This window comes from Sminthopsis crassicaudata, chromosome 3, assembly GCF_048593235.1.
Source record: "Sminthopsis crassicaudata isolate SCR6 chromosome 3, ASM4859323v1, whole genome shotgun sequence".
In the NCBI taxonomy this organism is placed as follows: Eukaryota; Metazoa; Chordata; class Mammalia; order Dasyuromorphia; family Dasyuridae; genus Sminthopsis; species Sminthopsis crassicaudata.
Genome location: NC_133619.1, coordinates 278308475 through 278329839, shown reverse-complemented (window position 1 = coordinate 278329839; position 21365 = coordinate 278308475). Strand labels below are relative to the sequence as shown.

At 35.4% G+C, this 21365-nt stretch overlaps 1 protein-coding gene across 2 annotated transcripts in view; it reads right to left on the bottom strand.

Moving 5' to 3' along the window:
- SRPX (sushi repeat containing protein X-linked) overlaps positions 1 to 21365 on the bottom strand; it is a 108942-nt gene that overhangs the window by 13309 nt on the left and 74268 nt on the right. For both annotated transcript variants that reach the window (XM_074300841.1, XM_074300842.1), the window contains 2 exons: positions 5604 to 5730; positions 26 to 147 (listed from right to left, as the gene is read on the bottom strand). In XM_074300841.1, the coding sequence (XP_074156942.1) occupies positions 26 to 147; positions 5604 to 5730 (249 nt within the window). The remainder of the gene's footprint in view (positions 1 to 25; positions 148 to 5603; positions 5731 to 21365) is intronic.

Genomic DNA, 21365 nt, shown 5'->3' with positions numbered 1-21365 from the left:
AAAAAAATGAAAAGTATTAGCTTACCTCTGACTTTAACATGGAATTTACAAGTTCCCTTGTTTTCAGCTCTGTCATAGACAGTGTATTGGATCCTATGGTTTCCTTCTGGGAAATCTGATCCTGGAGGCAAACCTTTCAAAATAACACTGAGAGAAAGAGGAGGAGACATCCCCAAAAGGATTATTTTAAAACATTTACTGAATGCCCACTGTATTCAGATCACTGTGTAAGGAGTTGGAGATGCAGAAGTTAAAGCTACATATTTTCTCTCTGTGGGATTACAACTAACTTGGGAAGGCAAAATTACAGGCACCAATAAAGGACCATATATGCAAAATGCCAAATGACAGAGAAATAGTCAGTAAAGAAGTTGGACAGGAGCCGAAAGATTTGGGTTGAAACTGGAAAGCAAGTCTTCACAGAAGTAACAAAACCTAAAGATAGACTTGAAATAACTGAAAAAAATAACACAAGACATTGTACATGGTAACATCAGGAGCAAAAGCGTGAACATAGGATTGTACACTTTGTGCTTAGAGCATAGAAATGTTTGACTAGAACAGAAGCTTTCTATAAGAAGAAAAGGCAGAGTCAATTGTGAAAAGGTAGAACGGGGCAGAATGTGATGATCTTGAATGCTGGTTTCAACTATATTGTTACAGAATCAAGTCCAGAAAAACTTTGTAAGTTAGGAAATTTGTAAGTATTTTTTTTTCTGACCATCTGAAAATATTATCAATAGTTGTGTTTCAATAAGGGAGGAGAAATGTAAAGCAGGAAGGAGGGAGAAAAGGATAATTTTGGACCACTAGGGTATAGACTAATTTCTAGAGGGTAGACCTGAATTTGGGGAGATTTTGTAGAAGGGAGCTCCAGGCAGTCAGAGGGAAGCATAAGAATATTTGATTCCTCATTAAGCATAGGGCCAAAAGAACCAAGAGTTAGAAGAGCGGCACTGAAATAAAGTTGGGAAAGTATCAAAGACAAATATCTCTTACATCAAAATTTTATGAGGCCATCCCTCTATAAGAAAACTTTGTAAACCACAATTTCCATTATCTTTCTAAGCATACAGGGTGGGGGTGGTAGAATTTCTGCTGGTAGTACTATGTGGCAAGATACTACTGAGAGACTGGAAGCAATCTGGAAATGCTAATTCTACCTTTCATGTTACAATAGTCAGGGAGGTTTAAGAAGTTAATATAATGTTTAAATCTGCTTGACTCACAACTGTGAGCATGTGTATTAAATATGCAAGGAATTTAGTTCAATGTTTCATACATGAAAATTAAAGGGGAAAGAAAGCACACATTGTATATAAAAAGCCTTGGAAAACATTAACAAAGAATTCTATCTATAAACTTTGAGGGTTTCAGAGCAGAGATTGCTTCAGAGCATTCTAGGTTGTTATCAATGGTACCCAAGTACTTATCTTAGTGTGAGCCAAGTCAAAATAAAAAATTAACTACAATTCCCTTCCCTATCTACAGGCAAGATCTATCCAGTGGATGGAACATCTGGTTGAAGAATCAAGTAACTTGGCACTGAACTCTGTCATACTCTGTGACATATCACTAGGTTCATGCTTTTATAGGACCCCGTTTTTTGTTCAGAATTATGAGGATATTGATAAGATACAGTTTCAGAGCAGCAAAAGCAGGAAAGGTTATAAGGAAACAGACTATAAGATTGTGAGAACCTAAAATTTAGCTCAGTTCTTTCTGAAGTATCCTCCATTAATCAAGACAGAACTCATTAGTCCTTTCCTAGATAATCTGTAAGCTCATTTATGACTTCAGGACTCTTTTTTTTTCTTCTTTCCTTCCTTTTTTTCCTTCCTTTCTTTTTTCCTTCCTTCCTGCCTGCCTTTCTTCCCTTCCTCACTACTCCTGTCTTCCTTCCTTTCTTCCGTCCTTCCTTCCTTCCTAGCTACCTTTTCTTTCCTTTCCTTTCCTTCCTGTGCTTCCTGGGAAGGTACCTTCTTCTCCAACTCACTCTTATGTGCTGTCTTCCTCATTCCTGTAAGCTCCTTGAAAGCAGAAAATGTCTTTCTGTTTGTATTTCCATTCCTAGTACATTGCATTATATTTTGCACATAGTGCTTATTGACTGATTGACAGCCTACACAGTTGAGTTAACCAGCTGACCAAAGGGTAATCTCTTTTGTTTGCTTTTATTTACTTATTTTCATTTTTTGTGAACATCTGATTCTACTATGCCACACAGACGTGAGATACATGAGCATAGGAACTAAATAAGAGGCAGCTAGGTGGCACAGTAGATAAGGTGCTGGGCTTAGAATCAGGAACTCCTAAATTCTAATCTGTACTCAGTCACTTACTAGTTGTATGGGCCTGGACAAGTCATTTAATATCTCCTAGACTTGGTTTCTTCATCTATAAAATGAGGATGATACCATCTTCCTCCCTTTCAGAGTTAGAATCAAGTAAGATAATATTTGTGAAGTGCTTAACAAATCTTTAAATCACTAAATAAATGCTAGGTGTTAAAGTACATTTCAAAAAGTGCTATATAAATATTAGCTCTTATAAACTGGGGATGTTTCCCTAAACTAAGCTAGCCTGGTCTCTGGATAACATTCAGTCTGTTGCTAAGCCTAAGAGGCTAGGAAAAAAAATTGGAAAGGGTAACACCTTAATTGTAAATAGTTCCCAATATCATAGCTAATTTGAATACAGATTTGTAGAAATGAAGTTCCAAATTAGCACCCATGTAGATAAACAAAACCCCTGTTGAAAAGGGCAACTAGGTGGCACAATGAATAGAGTGCTATGCTCAGAGTCAGAAAGATCTGAGTTCAAAAATGGCTTCAGACACTTAGGAGATGGGTGACCTTGGACAAATCATTAGGTCTTTTGCCTCAGTTTCTGCATCTGTAAAAATGAGCTGGAAAAGAAAATGGCTAATCACTCTCTTATCTCTACCAAGAGAAACCCAAGTAGGATAACCAAAAATTGGGCACAACTGAAATGACTGAACATCCCTCCTCAAAAACAGCTGACTGTTTTTGTACAGCCCATAGGCTGGAACACACAATGTGAAATTGCTTTTCTATATTATACATAGACTCAAAGATATGTCTGAATCTTTTATTTAATCACAAGACATTCCTCAAGCAAGGAACTCAAAATCAAATCTCCCCCCATCTTCCCATGGAGTTAAAGGCGGTGATGGTCTAGTTGCTCTCATTTCCATCCTGCTTCCAGCACCTTTTCCACATTCTGTGTCCTAGAGCATAGAAATTGCAAAAGCTACTGCAGTAAAAGGGGAAGGGGTCATTAAAATGCCCTTTAAAAATGTCACAGTTATAACCAGAGCATTCAGATAATCAATGAAAATGCCAAAACAGATGCAGCTGCTGAGTCTTTAAGAAAATAACTATAGTGACCTGGCCAGGTCTGGCTCCACGTTAAATGCTGTTTTTAAAGGACATTTAATTTTTCAGGTGTTATTTATTCTTAAACCCACCTGCTTCATTTCTTTCTGTTAGAATTAAAGGTAGGCTGGTGGCCACTGGTGAAGAAATCAGAAACAAAAGGATAAAAGGCAAATCTTTACCTTCTTTGAAGAACACCAGAGGCAAGAGACAAGTAATGAGACAGGGAGTATTTCCATTACAAAGAATATGATTTTGATAGCTTCAGGACCCAGAATGTATTTGTGCTAAGGTGTAACTAATGTAGAAACAGGCCACTGATCTTATCTTCCCAGTTACTGACTTGGTATGGAATAATGAGAATTCAGTTTCCTGGGGTCCTTGCTCTTCATTCTTCTTTCCATATTAGGAAAAACAGAAAACTCCCCCATTTCTCTGGTCTAGACCATTGCTTGGCATCAAATACCAAGTTCTCAGAGCATACAAACTATAATACTGTTGAATGCAGTTGAATCAGATTAATATGTAGTTGGGAAATAATTAACAAAATAAATATACAATAAGACATATATAACATTAATATGTGGCATTTTAAGTCAATATGCAACCCACAAGGATAACTGAAGTTATTTGGTTGTCTCTGCCTCTGTGACCTGAGTTGAGGTTTTCTCAGCAAAGATACTGGAGTAGTTTACCATTTCCTTCTCAACCTCATTTAGCAGATGAGAAAACTGAGACAAATTTAAATCACTTCCCCAGGGTTACACAATTAATAAGTGTCTGAGGTCAGATTTTAACTCAGGAAGATGAGTTTTCCTGACACTAGACTCAGAGTTCTATCCACTGCACACCAAACTGATTCAAAAGAATCTTTATGGGTTGTTCAGTAGTTCCCATTTCTATTTGAGTTTGTCACCACTGATGTAGACTTCCTCACTGCTTTTTAATTTTCCATTACTACCAGATTGGCTCTGTCTAAAACTCTATATAAGTTTGAGCTCTAAGCAATTTGAGGTCTTGGATTTGAATGCCCAGTGTGTTGCATGTCTAAACATGACTAGTCTGTCTTTGGAACTGGAGATAATGAAAGGAGGAGGTAATCCCTCTGTTGTTTCTCATTATCATCTGTCCACCACCCATAGCTTCCATTCTTGTGTTAGTATTGGTTTTCAGGAATAGTTACCTCCCCTTTTCCCCTACACAAGGGGTCATCAAACTCTAGCCCAAGGGCCAAATCTAGCCAGCTGACTATTTCTGTACAACCCACAAACAGGAACATATAATGTAAAATTACTTATCTAAGTTAAACATAGAACCAAGGGTATGTCTGAATCTTTTATCTAATCACAAGACATTCAATCACATTCCTCAAGCAGTGTCAACTATCTTGATTCTATGATAATTCTTCCAAAGCTGTGGATTTAAAAAAAAATTATTGTTTGATTGTTTCAATGTGGTTAGACAGCCTTCTTCAATTATATTATGTGGGGGAGCAGTGTAAGAACCCTTACACTAATTACATTATTATAAATCTGGCATTATTACTATCCTCACTTTACAAAAACAGATGGACTTATTCAAAGTAACAGAGCTAGTAAGTGTCTGAGGCAAGGTTAGAATTTAAGTCTTCCTTTTTCTATATGTAGTGTTCTAACTACCATATGCCAATGTAAAGTCACTTGGTATCACTTGTGCCATAACTTCTATCCAAAAGGGACACATTAATATAATATGAGCTTAAAACCTGTCTCTGGCATTTATAGGTTACATGTGACCATGATCTACTTCACAGGCTGTTCTCTTCCCTAATTCCTTTATGGGCTACTAAGGTAATGATGTGATTTTCCATCCTCTTTTTTTTTCTTTTTTTTTGGGGGGGGGATTGGGGTAGGGGAGGTGGCAGGGGGGAGATTTGATTGTTTTATTTTTCTGGTTATACCTGTATATTAACTTTTTCAATACAAAAATATTTATGGATCATGTTGGAGATTCAAATGGAATCTTATAATAAAACCCTTTGTAAATTTTAAAGGGCTCTATAAATATTAGTTATCATTGGAGCTGTTATTAACAAGTATATACCTATCACCAAAACAAGTAGAACAATTCAAACTGGGCATTTGCCCTACTGACTAGGGCTCAGTAGCAACCTCACTGAATGTATTAAATAATATGATTATTAAAATAAAATGACCATTCACTTACTCAGTCAGAATGCCGTCTGCAGTGTCCCTTCCCTCTGGAGTCTCCCAGAATACTCGGACAGTCAATTTATTGGGCTCTGCTATCCGCTCCTTTACACTGGGGCACTGAATTCTAGGAGGCTCCACATCTGCTCAAACAATCAAAAAATTCTCACTGTCATCATTAAGAGACAAACTTTCAACATCTAGGCTAGATGGGTGGGAAAAAAGGATCCAGATAGCCCTGCCCACCCAGCAATTGTCAATACTGCTGTTCTTAATATTGAGCCTTTTAAATTCTTCAAACTCTTTCCTCATTCCTGCAAATGGCTTAGTTTTTCCTTCTCCATTTATTTTTTTTTTTGTTTCCTGCCTTTAGTTTTTTTTTTAATTTATTTTTAATATGTTTGAGGTCCAATTTTTCTCCCTCCTTCACACCCCTCCCCCTCCTGAAAAGGCAAGCAATATATCAGTTACACATGCAGAGTCATGCGAAATATATTTCCACATTAGCAATGTTGCACCTCAAAAAAGCAAGCAAAATAACAATAGTACTCCAATTTGCCCTCAGAGTTCATCAATTCTTTCTCTGAGGTTGGACAGCATTTTTCATCATAAGTCCTTTGAAATTATCTAGTATCATTATCTTGATCAGGTTAGCTAAGTCTTTAACAGTGTAACATCATTATAATATTGTTGTTACTAAATATAATGCTCTCCTGGTTCTGCTCACCCTATTTTGTCTCAATTCAGATAACTCTTCCCAGGTGTTTTCAAAAATATCCATCACAATCATACCCAATTTGGTAAGTCATTTCCCAACTGAGGGAATCTGCTTAATTTCCATTTCTTTGCCACCACTAAAAGAGAGGCTATAAATATTTTTGTATAAATAAGATATTTTTTCCCTTTTCCTTGATCACTTTGGAATAGATATAATAGTGACATTGCTGAGTCAAAGGGTATGCATAGTTTGGTAGCCCTTTGGGTTTAGTTCAAAATTATTTTTCAGAATGGTTCGACCAGTTCACAACACTAGCAATAGGGCATTAAAGTATTTATTTTTCTACATTCCTTTCACTGTTTATAAATTTCCTTTTCTGTCATGTTAGCCAATATGGTAGGTGTTATATGGTATCTCAAGTTGTTTTAATTTGTATTTATCTAATCAATAGTGATGTAGAGCATTTTTCATGTGACTTGATAACTCTGATCTCATTTTTATAAGCATGGCTCAGTTACTTATATATTTGAGAAATAAGGTCTTAGAGAAACTTGCTATAAATTTCTTCTGTTTGCTGTTTTCTTTCAAATTTTGATTGCATTGGTTTTATCTGTGCAAATTTTTTTAATTTCATGTAATCAAAATTATTCATCTTACTTGCTATGATCCTCTCTCTTATTTGGTCATAAAGTTTTTCTTTAGCCATAGATATAATAGGTAAATTTTTCTGTGTTTCTCTAATTTGCTTATTATTCCATTCTTTGTATCTAAATCATTTATCTATATTGGACTTTTTATCAAAAGGTATGAAATAATGGTCTATATGTAGTTTCTGCTAAACTGCTCTACAACTTTCCCAGCAATTTTGTCAAACGATTAGTTCTTACTCCAAAAGCTTGGATCTTTGGACTTATCATTTCCTAGATTGTTGTGGTCATTTATTATTATGTATTGTGTACCTAATCTATTCCCTTGATCTACCACTCCATTTATTAGCCAGTAGCAGATTTTTTTTTTAATGATTATCACTTCATAATATAGCTTGAAATCTGGTACTGCTGGGCTACTTTCTTTCACATTTTTTTCATTAATAAAATTCTTGATATTCTTGACCTGTCCTTACAGATAAATTTTCATAATTTTTCTAGTTTTATTATTTTGTAGTTTAGTATGGTGCAGTTAGCAAATTAATTTATATAGAATTTTCATTTTTATCATGTTGGTTGTATATTAACCTTTTTATTTTTTAATACTAAAAATTGGTTTTCTAAATATACTATAATATCATCTAAAAAGAGTGGTAGTTTTATTTTCCTTATTGATGACTTTTTAGTTTTTCAATTTCCTTGTGCTTTTTCTATAGCTAGTATTTTTAATACAATATAGACTAATAATGGCAATAATAGACATTGTGGCTTCACCCCTGATCTTCATTGCAGATAATACTTGCTGATAGCTTTATATAGATAATACTTATCATTTTAAGAAAAGACAGCATTTATTCTTATGCTCTAGAATTTTAAATAGGAATAATGTATTTTTGTCAAAAGATTTTTCTGCATCTGTTGAGATTTTTATATGATTTTTGTTTTTTGTTTTTTGCATGGTTAATTGTGCTTTTAATTTCCATTTAACTAGCCAAGCATTTCTAGTATAAATCTCACATGGTTTTAGTATATTGTGATCTCCTTGCTAGTTTTTTTTTTTTAAACATTTTTGCATCAGCATTCATTATAGTAACTGGTCTATACATTTCTTTCTCTGTTTTTGCTTTCCCTAGCTTAGGTATCAGAACTATATTTGTGTAATAGAAGAAAAGTAGTAGAATTATTTTACTTTTTTTCAAATACTTTGTATAGTATTTGGATTAATTAAATGATTAATAGAATTCACTTGTAAAGCCATCTGGTTCTAAGGAGGTTTTCTTAGGCAGTTTTATTTATTCAATTTCTTTTTTTGAAGCCATTATTTAAGTGTTTATTTCTTCTTGTCTTGACCTGTGCAATTTATATTTTTGTAAATATTCATCCATTTCACATACTGACATATAACTGGGCAAAATAACTTATCCATAATTTTTTTTAGCTCTTCCAGGAATTCTTGTTGGACTTGTGCCTAATTCACTTTTTTTCCTTTGCAATTTTGCTTGCAGCTATTTTGCTGTCATTGTCTTGTACAACCTTTTGTGACTCAATCTTCCCTGTTACTATATTAGGTTTTTTTGGCCTGGTTCTTTTGTTGTTATTTTCATTTTTCTACTCTATTTTTTAACTTTGAACTTTATGTTAAAGTCAGATTCTGCTCTTGAGATGACATTGAGGATAGGGCACTTTCTCAAACTTCAGGCTTTTTCACACTACTATTTTCAGGGCTAGTTCGGAGTATGGAAGTTTTAAGTAATCTGGGGAGAGTATGGTCATTGTCTTCTAGATCTGTGCTCTGATCCTTACTTAGGAAGGGCCCTGCTCCTCTGCAGCCATGAACAGCACTGTTCCTCAAAGGCCCTGATCCTTTGTGATTTAAAGTGTTTCTCTCCATTCTAGAACTGTGACCCAGAAATGTGTATAGGCAATGGAGTTGACAAAATAATGCCTTGTGCTAAAACTAGTGCTAGCAAAAGGGAACCTTGCTCTTTCTGTTCATCTGCAAGAATTCCTTTCTGTTTCTGACTCAATAGCTCCCCAAGCTGCTACCACCTACTGATTCTGCCCCCAAAATCCATAGCTAGTACTGCTGCTGGTACTGGGTTCCAAGTGCCACAAGCTCCTCCTTCCAAGCTGCCATTTCCTGTGGCTCTGCTGCCCCAGAAATCAATCTGGGGAGTTATTTTTTAAATTGTTTGGAGGGGAACTTTGGGAGAGCTTGACTGTGGTGCTCTGCCTTACTCAATCCATTTTTCACTAGTGTAACTTAAGTAGACAACTGGAATCACTAGAGGATAGCTGCACATTTGCTAGGTGGTCATCTATGCTTTAAAGAGCCATGTGCTTTTGGGAGTTTAAGGAAGAGTAAAAAATAACAGAGAGACTATAATATATCATTGTCACTACTCTCCTGAAAATTAACTTGGAAGTCACATACCATGTGTAATGTAAAAGTCATTCAACCTCAGTGAATATTTTATATCATTAGCTCATATAATCATATGTACTTTGGGGCTAGACAGGATTTTTTTGAAATCTTCTGCTTCAAAAGGATTTTAATCTGGGATTTATGAACTTTAAAGATAGAGACATAGAGGCAGAGAGATAAATAGAAGATAAATAACTATATTTTAATATAACTCATTTCCTTTATAATTCTAAGACTTTGGTTAATTCATTTAAAGCATTATTCTGCTAAAGAGGGAAGAAACAAATATGTATTAAGCTCCTATTATGTGAGAGGTGTTTTATAATTATTATTTCATTTAATCCTAACAATACCCTAGGAGGTAAGTAGCATTATTGTCTCCATTTTACAGTTGAGGAAAATGAGACAGCCAGAGATTAAGTGACTTGCTTGGGGTCACTTAGATAATAAGATTTGAAGCTACATTTGAACTTTATAAATTCAAGCTCCAATGTACTCTATTCTCTGTATTATCTACCTACTACTTTCTTGCCTGCCTTCCTTCCTTCCTTCCTTCCTTCCTTCCTTCCTTCCTTCCTTCCTTCCTTCCTTCCTTCCTTCCTTCCTTCTTTCCTTCCTTCCTTCCTCTCTTTCTTTCTCTTTCTTTCTTCTCCCTAACTTCCTCTCTTCCTCCCCCCTCCCTTCCTCTCTCCTTTCTCCCTTCCTTCCTTCCTTCCTTCTTTTCTTTCTTCTTTCTTTCTTTATTTTTCTTTTTCTCTGTTTTCTTCCTTGCTTTCTTCTTCCTTCCCCTCCTCCTTCCCTCCCTTCCTTCTTTCCTTCCCTTTCTTCCTTCTTGATTGCCTTCCTTTATTCCTTTCTTCACTATTCCTCTTCTTCTTCTCTCCCTCCCTTCTTTCCTTCCTTCCTTTCTGTCTTCCTTTCTTCATTCTTTCCTTCTTCTCTCCCTAGCCAAAGTTGGCTACTTACTGTTTATCTACAATGGAAGAAATCCATGGGAATCACTAGGCTACTCAAGAGATTTATTACACAAAAAAGGCAACTGCAAATCTAAGGAGATAAAGTGATGTGTCCAAGATCATAAAAGTAGGTAGTGGCACACCAAGACTAAACCTCCAAGATTTATTCTGAATTCAATACCCTCTGCATTGTACTCTCACTGCCTTGCCTCCCCGATAGCTATTGGTATAAAATTCAAGATCCTTGATCAGATTACACTTCAATTTATTCATTCCTCTTTATCACACATTTTAAGATTCTCTGATCCTAGATAGAAGTTTTTCCTCCTGCTTATAGTTTTCTAAAAGATAGCAGCTTTGCCTAGCAATAAAGAGCAGCTCTAGCTCTCCTCATGGGCCAGATTGAGTTCAGTTAAAAAAAAAAGGTGAAGAGCAGAGGCAGGCTTACAATACCATATGTAACAATCAGGATAATGAAGTGAGGGATTGTAATGAGGAGTATTTATTAGCATTACTTTTTAGGTTATACATGTATAATTATATAATTATGTAAAACATCTCCATATTTTGCACAAGAAGACTCAAATAAAAGGGAAAAAAATGAAACAAAGTGAAAAATAGCATGATTCTATCTGTATTCAATTAATATCAAGTCTGGAGGCAGCTAGTATGCTTTATTATTAGTTCCTTGGGAATTGTCGTGGATCATAGTAATGCTGAGAATAGCTAAGTCATTCACAATTCTTCATCGAATAATAAAAAGAAAGAATAAAAAGAAGGAAGAAAAAAAGAGAGAAATAAAGAATGAATGAATGAACGAAGGAAAAATGAAGGAAGAAAAGAAGGAAGGAAAGAAGGAAGGAAGGTGAAAGAGAAGGAGAGAGGAAGGAAATCAAAACACCAAATACCAAAAGAAGATTATCTCCAGGCATCCTGCTTTCTTTCTCAAATGAAACATCTGATTTTCCATTTCATTTTTCCTCCAGTAATCTAAACCAATTTTTAAACACCAGTGGCAACCATTAGTTATGTAAATTACCATAAATTTCCATCAATAGGGTGAAATATTGTTACTATAGAAACAGACATTCTTCACTCTTGAGTTAGTGATGCCACTGGGCCAGATAATTTAAAAACATTGAAACACTGTCAGAATCTCAGATTCTAATTCTCCTTGGATGCCAATACAGATTTATTCCATTAGAAATGGACTCCAAGTTGAGAGAACTAACTATTGAAGGATGTAGGCAGGATCCAATAAGATCTGAATAATGGGTAAAATCAAATAATAACATTTAACAATTTAGTACAATTAAAGCAAAGTTTTATATTTAGGTTCAACAAAGTAACTACATAACATTGAGACGTGGGAAATTGTGGTTAGGTAATATTTCATGTGAAAAAGAGGTTTTAGTGGACTAAATACTCATTGTTTGAGGGAGAGCAGCCAAAAAAGCTAATGGGATCTTAGTCTCCATTCTTAGAGGCAGAGTGCCCATGACAATCCATGTCCCTGCTTCAGCAGAACTACCAACTTCAATTCTTGATGTCACATCCTAGGATGGATATTAATGAACTGGAGAATCTTAAAAATACAGTCAACATTATGATAAAAGACTTTGAGGCCACAATATATGAAAATCCATTTAAGGAACAAGAGGAGGTAAAAGGACATAGGAGGACATGATAGTTTTCTTGAAAACTTTGAAAAACTTCCACATATAAGGGAAGAGGGAAGAAGAAAAAGAAGGGAACAAGCATTTATTAGGTGCCTACCATATTATCAGCACTTGATAAGTATTTACTCAATAAACAAGACACTTTTTTTTTATACTTAGCAGCAGAAAGGAGAAGCATGAGAGATAGATTAAAGGTGTAGAAATGATAGGATTCTGATTGTTATCCCCAGTTTAAACCCCATAGAAAACCTCAATCACTAACTAACAGGTACAAGTCTACATGACCTATAATTCTATCAACTATCAAGTTTAGCTATCAGCCAATAAGTAGCGCCAAGTAGGATGTAGACCAGAACACTGAACCACAAATTTCAATTAATCTTTCCCTTGACATGGCATCTCACACTATCCTTCTTTACTTTCCTTTGGGTGAACTTATGATGAAATCGGACTAATTATAATATCATTATCATACATTAATTATCTCCAAAAGTGGGCTTTTGCATATATGCATTCTAGGTGACCACATGCATAGTTTTATCAAGTCTCTAGGATCTCCCCATATTAACTAACTCCTCTTGTAACCTCAAAATCTACATACCTTATAATGTAATCAGATTCCATAAATGTCTTTATTTTGTTTTATCAGGCTGCTAACTCCTGCTATACTCTTAAGAGAGAATAGCCCACACTAAGTGCTGGATTCTCAATTAAACTTAAGAAATGTCATTAGTTGATTTGGAGATGGCCTGAGTCCTGAATTCTTCCAAAGGCAACACCACAGATTATCTGGTTGAACTGCAACAGTGAGGCAAATTTAGATTTGATTTAAAGAAAACTTGAGTTTGAATCTTGGTCAGACACTATCTATATAATGATAGGCTAGTCATTAACCTCTGTTTCTTCATCTATAAAATTATAATAATAAATTCTAGCTTCCCTTCTTTATAGAGCTGTTATGAAGAAATCACTTTGTAAACTTTAAAGCATTATATAAATGTGAGCTACTGCATTGATTTTTGTTGTTGTTGTTGATGTTGTTACTGTTTTTCACCATTCAAGTCCAAAATGCATCAGGACATCATTTCGTTAATATCCCTAAGGTTCTTTGTTCAGTTCACAACTCTTCTCTTAAGTCAACCAAGATGGTTGTTTGGAAGAAATGGAAATTGAATAAATGTCCATCAATTGATGAAATGACCAAATAAGTTATGACATAAATGTAATGGATTATTATTGCTCTGTAAGAAATGATGAGCAAGGTGATTTCAGAAAAGTCTAGAAAGACTTACATATTCATGATGCTGAGTGAAGTGAGCAGAACCAGGAGAGCATTGTATAGTAACAGCAAGATTATATGTTGATCAACAAAGATAGATTTAGCTCTTCTCAGGAATGTTGTGATCCAAGACAATTCCAATATACTGGAAAATGCCATCCACATCCAGAGAGAGAACTATGGAGATTGAATGTGGAACAAATAATATTTTTATCCTTTTTTATTTGCTTTTTTCTTCCTCATGGTTTTTCCTTTTGTTCTGATTTTTCTTTCACAATATGACTAATATGAAAATATACTTAAAATGATTGTACATGTATAACCAATATCAGATTGCTCACTGTCTTGGGGTGGGGGGGTAAGGTAGGAAGGAGGAACTCAAAATCTTACAAAAATAAATGTTGCCAATTATGTTTACATGTAACTGGAAAAATAAAATACTATTGAAAATCAAAAAACAAATAAGCAAAATAATTATTGAGTAAAAAAAAAAAGAATGGCTTTGGTTGCTACTTTTAATGCTTCTCTCATCACCTCTTTCTTCCATGACATCTTCTTGTAGATTCCCCAAGACAATCATGCTCTCTGCCTCCTTCAAATTCCTTCTTTTTCACATCTCCCATGAAGTCTCTTATATATGGTCCCTACATGTTAATGCAGTCACTACCCTCAATTTTACATGATGTAGGCTTGATGGTGGCAAAGCTAATTTCAAAGATAGGAGGCAATCTCATGACAAAAAGTGAGCAAGGAGGCTGCCCAGGCAGATCATATGGCAGGGGAGAAATAATTGAAGTGAATTGAAAGAAAAGAGTTGCTTGGATATTATTGGCTTTCCCAAGCATTTGGAAACTTCAGAAAGACACTGATGGCTTCAATAGCTATAGGCTCTCTGTTGTCCAAGATTGTAAGGCTTTCTAAAAACAATTTGAGATACATGTAAGAAAAGCCATGAGAAGTCCAAGAATAAAAGCCAGTATTCTCAACTATATAGATATACAGCTAGAACCTTATTAGCATCAAATTCATGTTGTGGAAAGTCTTTAAAGTTTGAATTATATATGATCCACTGATAGTGTGAATTAATAAGTGACATATCAATGTCAAGTTTTTCATTTTCAGTGTGAAATTAGGAAGGCAAAGTCTACACAATCATGGATATGGAAAGGATATTAAAGAACATCTAGTTCATATGTCCAAAAAGTTATCAAATTATGTATATTCTTGACTACTACTTGGACAATATCCAAAAAATCAAAGAAAAAAGAAAAGGAATTATGTACAAAAATTGAACATAGATGTACAAAATATTTATGACAATTTCCTTCATGATAGACAAAACTGGAAATTAAGGGGGATTCCTATTGTGGAAGAGTTAAAACAAATTGTTGCATATAAAAGTAATAGAGTATGATCATGTCATAAGAAATGATGGTGTGAACAATTTCAGAGTACACTAGGAAGATATATATAAACTGTTGCAGATCAAGGTAAACAGAATAAAGCGAACATTTTATAGAATGATAACATTATAGAGGAAAACAATTCTAAAAGACTTTACAACTTTGATAAATATGATGACAAAAAAAGAAGTCAAAAGAAGAAAGATGAAACGTGTCTTGACAAAAAGGTTATAAACTTTTAAAATGAGACATAAAATTTTAAACATGACTAATGTGGGAACTTGTCTTGCTGAAATATGTAGATGCATATTGAGAGATTTGGAATTTTTTTGCATGTTTGTTTGCTCATTGGGGATGAAGGAGTGGTAGAAACAGATTAACAAATATATATATATATATATATATATATATATTTCTACCTGAAAAAAAATAATTTAAAGAAATCATCTATGAACAATTTTTAGATGATGAAATCGAAACTATTTCTACTCGTATTAAAGGGTGTTCCAAATCACTATTGATCAGAGAAATGCAAATTAAGACAACTCTGAGATACCACTACATTCCTGTTGGATTGGCTAAGATGACAGGAAAAGATAATAACAAATGTTGGAGGGGACATAGGAAAACTGGGACACTGATACATTGTTGATGGAGTTGTGAATGAACCCAACCATTCTGGAGAGCAATTTGGAACTATGCTCAAAAAGTTATCAGACTGTGTATACCCTTTGATCCAGCAGTGCTACTATTGGGCTTATATCCCAAAGAGATCTTAAAGAAGGGGAAGGGACCTGTATGTGCAAGAATGTTTGTGGCAGCCCTCTTTGTAGTGGCCAGAAACTGGAAACTGAGTGGATGCCCATCAGTAATAGTATTTTTCTGTAAGAAATGACCAGCAGGATGATTTCAGAAAGGCTTTGAGAGACTTACATGAACCGATGCTAAGTGAAATGAGCAGAACTAGGAAATCATTATACCATTCAACAACAATAATATATGAGGATCAATTCTGATGGAAGTGGCTATCTTTGGCAATGAGAGGATCCAATTCAGTTCCAATTGATCAGTGATGAACAGAACCAGCTACATCTAGTGAAAGAACACTAGGAAATAAGTGTGGATTGTTTGCATTTTTGTTTTTCTTCCCAGATTATTTTTACCTTTCTAAATCTGACTTTTCTTGTGCAACCAGAGAACTGTATAAATATGTATACATATATTGTATTTTAGATATATTTTAACATGTATGAGACTACCTGCCATGTAGGGGAGGCAGTGGAGGGAAGGAAGGGAAAAATTGGAACAGAAGTGAGTGCAAGGAACAATGTTGAAAAGTTACCCATGCATATGTACTATCAATAAAAAGCTATAATAAAAAAAATAAAATTTTTTAAAAAGGAAGAAGGAAAAAAATTAAAGAAATCATCTAGATCAACCAGTTATTTCATAGATGAGGAGACTGAGACCCAGAGAAGTAAAGTAATTTGCCTGAGGTTACACAGCTAGTTAGTGAGAAAACCAAAATGGAAACCAAAACAATGGCAATGGTAGCCAGTGTGTAGGTAGTCAGTATGCTGGACTTGTAATTAGGGATTCCTGAGTTTAAATATTGCCTCAGATATTTGTCAATTGTTTGACCCCACAGAGGTTCCTTAATCTCTCTCAGTCTTGGTTTCTCCATCTGTAAATGCGTTAGCCTTGAAAGTCTTTCGACTTCTAGATTTATAAACCTGGTTCCTGCACATGCCCTTATTAAACCCCTTGCTTTTCAGCTATTTGATTTTTGTATTGCAATGTGCATTTGCCAAACATGGCACAAACAGGACCTCAAGGTTTTTAGAAAACAATCTTCCAGACTCAGACGTTTGCTTTCAGCTCCAATAACTTTTGCCTCTCCAAATGAATCTCTGCAAATAGCACTGTTAACCCAAGGCAAACTTCTGAAAGAATCATCATTTAACCCAACACCAGGAAGTCAATTGAAATGTTAACAGATTCTCAATATCTCTATATAGCTTTATATATCACCTCCTATAGGAAGCTCAGCCTGACTCCTAGTTGACTAGCTCCCACCCTCTTCAAATCAATTTTTCCTTATCTATCTTTTCTAATGCTGTAACTTCCTCCTGGGGGAACATGAACTCTTCTGGGCAGAGGCTGTTGGGGTTTTCTCTTTTCTTTTCTTACATCTAAGAGTTCTGGTTGATAGGTTCTTATTAAGTGCCTATTGAATGAAGTTAATTCTAGACGTTTATTGTAGTCACAAAAATATCATTTATTCTGATCTTTAAGAAAAGCTCAGTGGGTACAAAGCTGTCCCTGAAATCAAGCCAATCTGTGTATTGTGCATTCTCTAAGAACAATTAAATGTTTGCTCTGGATAAGCCTTGGTTTTGTTTTTTGTTTTTGCTTTTTTAAGTTCACTCAGTTTTATTGCCCAAGGCTTTGAAATTTCCTTCAATTTGAAAAAAAAAATTTTTTTTTTGGCTTCAAACAAAATTGCTGGTGTAAGGGAGTTCTGGGTTATATACCCAAAGTAAAGTTTCCAAACAAGTACTCTTTTCAAGCTTTGCTGCCCAGTATTGTTGTGTAAGCCAAGGGCATACTTGGTGAAAAAGAATTAAAAATATGGGAGAGAGAAGTGGGTGAGCCTGTGAAACAATTCTTTTTGAAATCTAGGTATACTTTTGACTAGCAGTGAAAATTGTAGCTGTTTATCTATTTTGGTTTCTGAAATAATCAGGTATTTGTGTAAACAGCCATAAGTTTTACTAAATCTGTGTGTGGTTTGGTTAAGGGAATTTATTTTAATTTATGACATTTTCAAATTATCCAGACCACAAGACTGACCACCTCAGAGTACAAAGCTATTCTCCTCTTTTTTTTTTTTTTTCTGCTTTGGACTTCAGAATGGTAGTGGCAAGATGAATTGTTCATGCTTTATTTGTGGATACCTTGGAGCTATACACAGAGCCATGATGTGTCAGATCTCAAAATAGGTCCAGAGAGCCACAAAAAGAAAACAACTCTATTAGCCTAATTCCATATATTACATTACAAAGAAACCACTGAGTCCCTTAGGGAAAAGGGGGACAACAGAAAGCAAAGTAGGCATACTTCAGATATCTGGGATCAAAATTAGAAAAGAATCTATTTTCTCATTTTCCATTTTTTCTCCAAGTGATTTTAATACAAATCATATACTTTGTCTTCCAGACCCTTCCTTGTTTGATAGACTGAAAAAAACTATGAGCTGACAATCCCTCTTCCTCCTCTAAAATGGGGATAATTCCTAAGTTCTCTCTCTCTAACTTTGGTAGTCTTCCAAGGCCATCTGGTTAGTTTTAGGACATGTTTGCTTGTGCTTTTAGAACAATCAGCACTTTTCCCCTTTGTTCTATGAGCTCTGGAAAGCTGAATGGGCTTGAACTCAGAAATCCTCTTTGCCACAAGCTTTCACAATCTCCCTCCCTGTCTCCTTTGACTAAGAAAGGAGAGAGTCCTCTACCACCTCCAAGATTTGAAGGAAAATTAGATTGCACATAACAAGTCAAAGGGTAGAAATTGAAAGCTATTTCCACAATATTTCTAAAATAAAGAGAAAAGAAGGGCACCATTCAGACCTGAACATCAACATCCTGGTCTTCATTCACCTTTCTCATGTGAGCTTCTCCTGAGAATGCTTGGAATCTAAAACTTTTCTCAACATAGCTCCAACCTACCTTTTCAGATTTTGGATACCTTGGTTTCCTTTGGATATTGTGTTGAAGAGGAATAGGAACCGTGTTTCCTTCAAAATTATCACTCTGAAACTGTGTTCCCTTTGGGAGTCTCAGGCCGTCTTGGGGAAGGCATATCCCCAAAGATAAATTATCTTTTGGGGATGTCAGACCCTTTGATTCAATTAGAAATCTTGTTCAAAAAGCACCACTTTGAAGGATTGTTAATTCCAGTAGGAGATCTGGGCTGCATACCAATAAGCATCTAGGCCTGGAAACTTTGGCTTTCTGAAACCTGAGCCTCAAAAACTCCTTTTTAAAAGGCAGTTTCTGGACTTACTCTTTGCAGAAGGTCTAAAGCAACTTGCTCTGCTTTTAGACCCTGCCTGCTAAGAAGGCATTCTTTTCTCAGTGCCAGCCTCCATTTCCCTAATAGAATTTTGCCACTAAAGAAGTCAGTCTCTTAGCAAAACTGGTTTCCTATCCAATAATAAACTTCCATTTTTGCCAATTAATTTTTCTTCTTCATGAAGAACCTGTGTGTGACCATAATGGGATTTTAACAATTCTCTGACTGCCACTAACCTCATCACCACTAAGTTCATCAATGTGATCCAGGCGAACTGGGTTTTTTTTGTTTTGTTTTGTTTTGTTTTGCTATTCCTCACACATGACAGCCATTCCCAGTCTCCACTGACTTTTTACTGGTTGACTCTATGCCTCAAATGCTTTTCCCCTTGCCTCCATCTCATAGAATCCTTGTTGTACATTCAGTCATGTACATCTCTTTATGATCTTGTGGACTATACTGTGCATTGAGTTTTCATGGTCAAGATACTAGAGTGCTTTGCCATTTCATTCTCCAGAGATTAAGTGACTTGTTTAGGTTTATTCAACTAGTAAGTCTCTGAGACCACAGACTTGGATCCCCAGTCAGGTTTTCTCTCCATTGAGCCATCTAGGTTGCCCGTAGGATACTACCTTCCTCAAAGCTCAGGTCAAGACTTTCTTTCTGAAGCCTTTTCTTATTACCTACCTTCTTACTGCTACTAATTTCTTCCCTCCCAAAATAAAAAAAAAAATTAACTTGTTTATATTTTTCATAAATTTTGGATGAGTGTATAATTATACATCTCTCTCCAGATAGAATGCAAATTCATTGAAATTAAGGGCTTTTGTCTTTTGATACCTAGAGTACAGTATCTGGCACATTATAGGTGCTTAATAAATACTTGTTGGTTGAAAGGAATCATTCCACTTGTATCTACCAATGACTTTTATTTAATAAGTAATAGATTTCATCAAGGGTCTCTGATGTCTAATCATTATGGTAATTCCCTCTATCAAGGTCACAGCCTAGCTATGACTTAATAGGACAGTTCTGGAGAAATATTTGAACATCAGAGAGATTTTCCATGCTCACATAGCTAATAAATGAGAGTCAGAATTTGAACCCAGATCTCAACTTCTCAATCAGCATTCTGACCACTATAACAAATTGCTTTTCTAAAATGACTCATGAAGAAGGGGAATAAAATATCCTTGCTTTTTTCCCTGTCCAAAACTAAACAACACTATCCCAGATTGTTCAGTTGAATACTTGATAAATAGAGGCTGTGAAGGAAAGTGAGCAATGGATCTTTGTGATGAATTGGGCCTGTCATCCCTGCTAAACTGATACAGAAGGCATTACTACAGGTCGCCTCCATGTGCTCAGGGATAGAGCTATGACAGCAAGGTTCCACCCCTAACTTAGGGCTGAGCCAGTCAGCCGCTGTGGGATCTAAGCCTCTGACTGATATCCTTGTGGCCAAAAACAGATGCTGCTGCTCATTATTCAGTTCAGTCACACCTTATGTGACTATAGCTTTAGAGCTGGAAAGAATAAAATTACCATAACTAAGAGGTTCTAGTCATAGTGTTGGGCCTGAAGTCAGAAGATCAAAATTTAAATCCAGGCTCAGATATTTACTAATTCTGAGATTCTGAAAATATCAATTACATTCAGTCCACCTCAGTTTCTCTTCCTGGAAAATAGAGATAATAATAGCACTCACCTCCATGGTGATTGTGAGGATCAAATAAGGCTGTGGAGTGCTTGACACAGTGTTTGGTACCAGTAGGCACTTAATAATACCTGTTTTATTCCTCCGTAGAATCCCAGACCTAGGGTTGGAAAGGACTTCAGAAGGTCACCTAGTCAGCCTTCCTCAATTTTTTGATGAGTTAACTGGGACCTAGAGAAGTTGCTCTGCCCAATAACATGCTGAGAAAGGTCTAAGTAGTCATATAATTCAAATTCCTCATTTTTCAGATGACTAAAATCCAGATAAATTATCAGTCAATCAACATTTTATCATTTATTAAGCACCTAACATGTACTAGGCACTGTCCTAAGTATTGGGGACACCAAAAAAGGTAAATTACAATTCTTGTTCATAAGGAGATAGTCTAATAACAGAGACAACATGAAATCTGCCATGTAAAAATATATATGCAGGATAAACCAGGAATAATCAATAAAGGGAAGTCCCTAGAATTAAGGAGAATCGAGAAGGATTTCCAATAGAAGATAGGCTTTGGGACTTGAAGGAAGTCAGGGTTGGCAGAGATAAAGAGAGAGAGCATTTCAGGCCTAAAGTGTGGGAGGGAATATCTATTTCACAAAAAACTGAAATCAGGAACTGAGACTGGAGAAAGAAAGACCCAAGAAATAAACTCAAAAGAGTTTAAGCAAAAAAAAATCATGACAATAAGCAGAATGTCAGAGGAAAAATAAAATATCCTGACCACGAGGACCTTGGAGAAATGAAGCAAGAGGGGGGAAAGTATTATAAATTTAATAAGGAATCTAGAGGAAAGATTTAGAAAAATAATAAATTATTAGAACGGAAGGTAGAAAGCTTAAGTAGTAGATTCCTTGAAAACTAAGATAGACTAAAGAGAGTG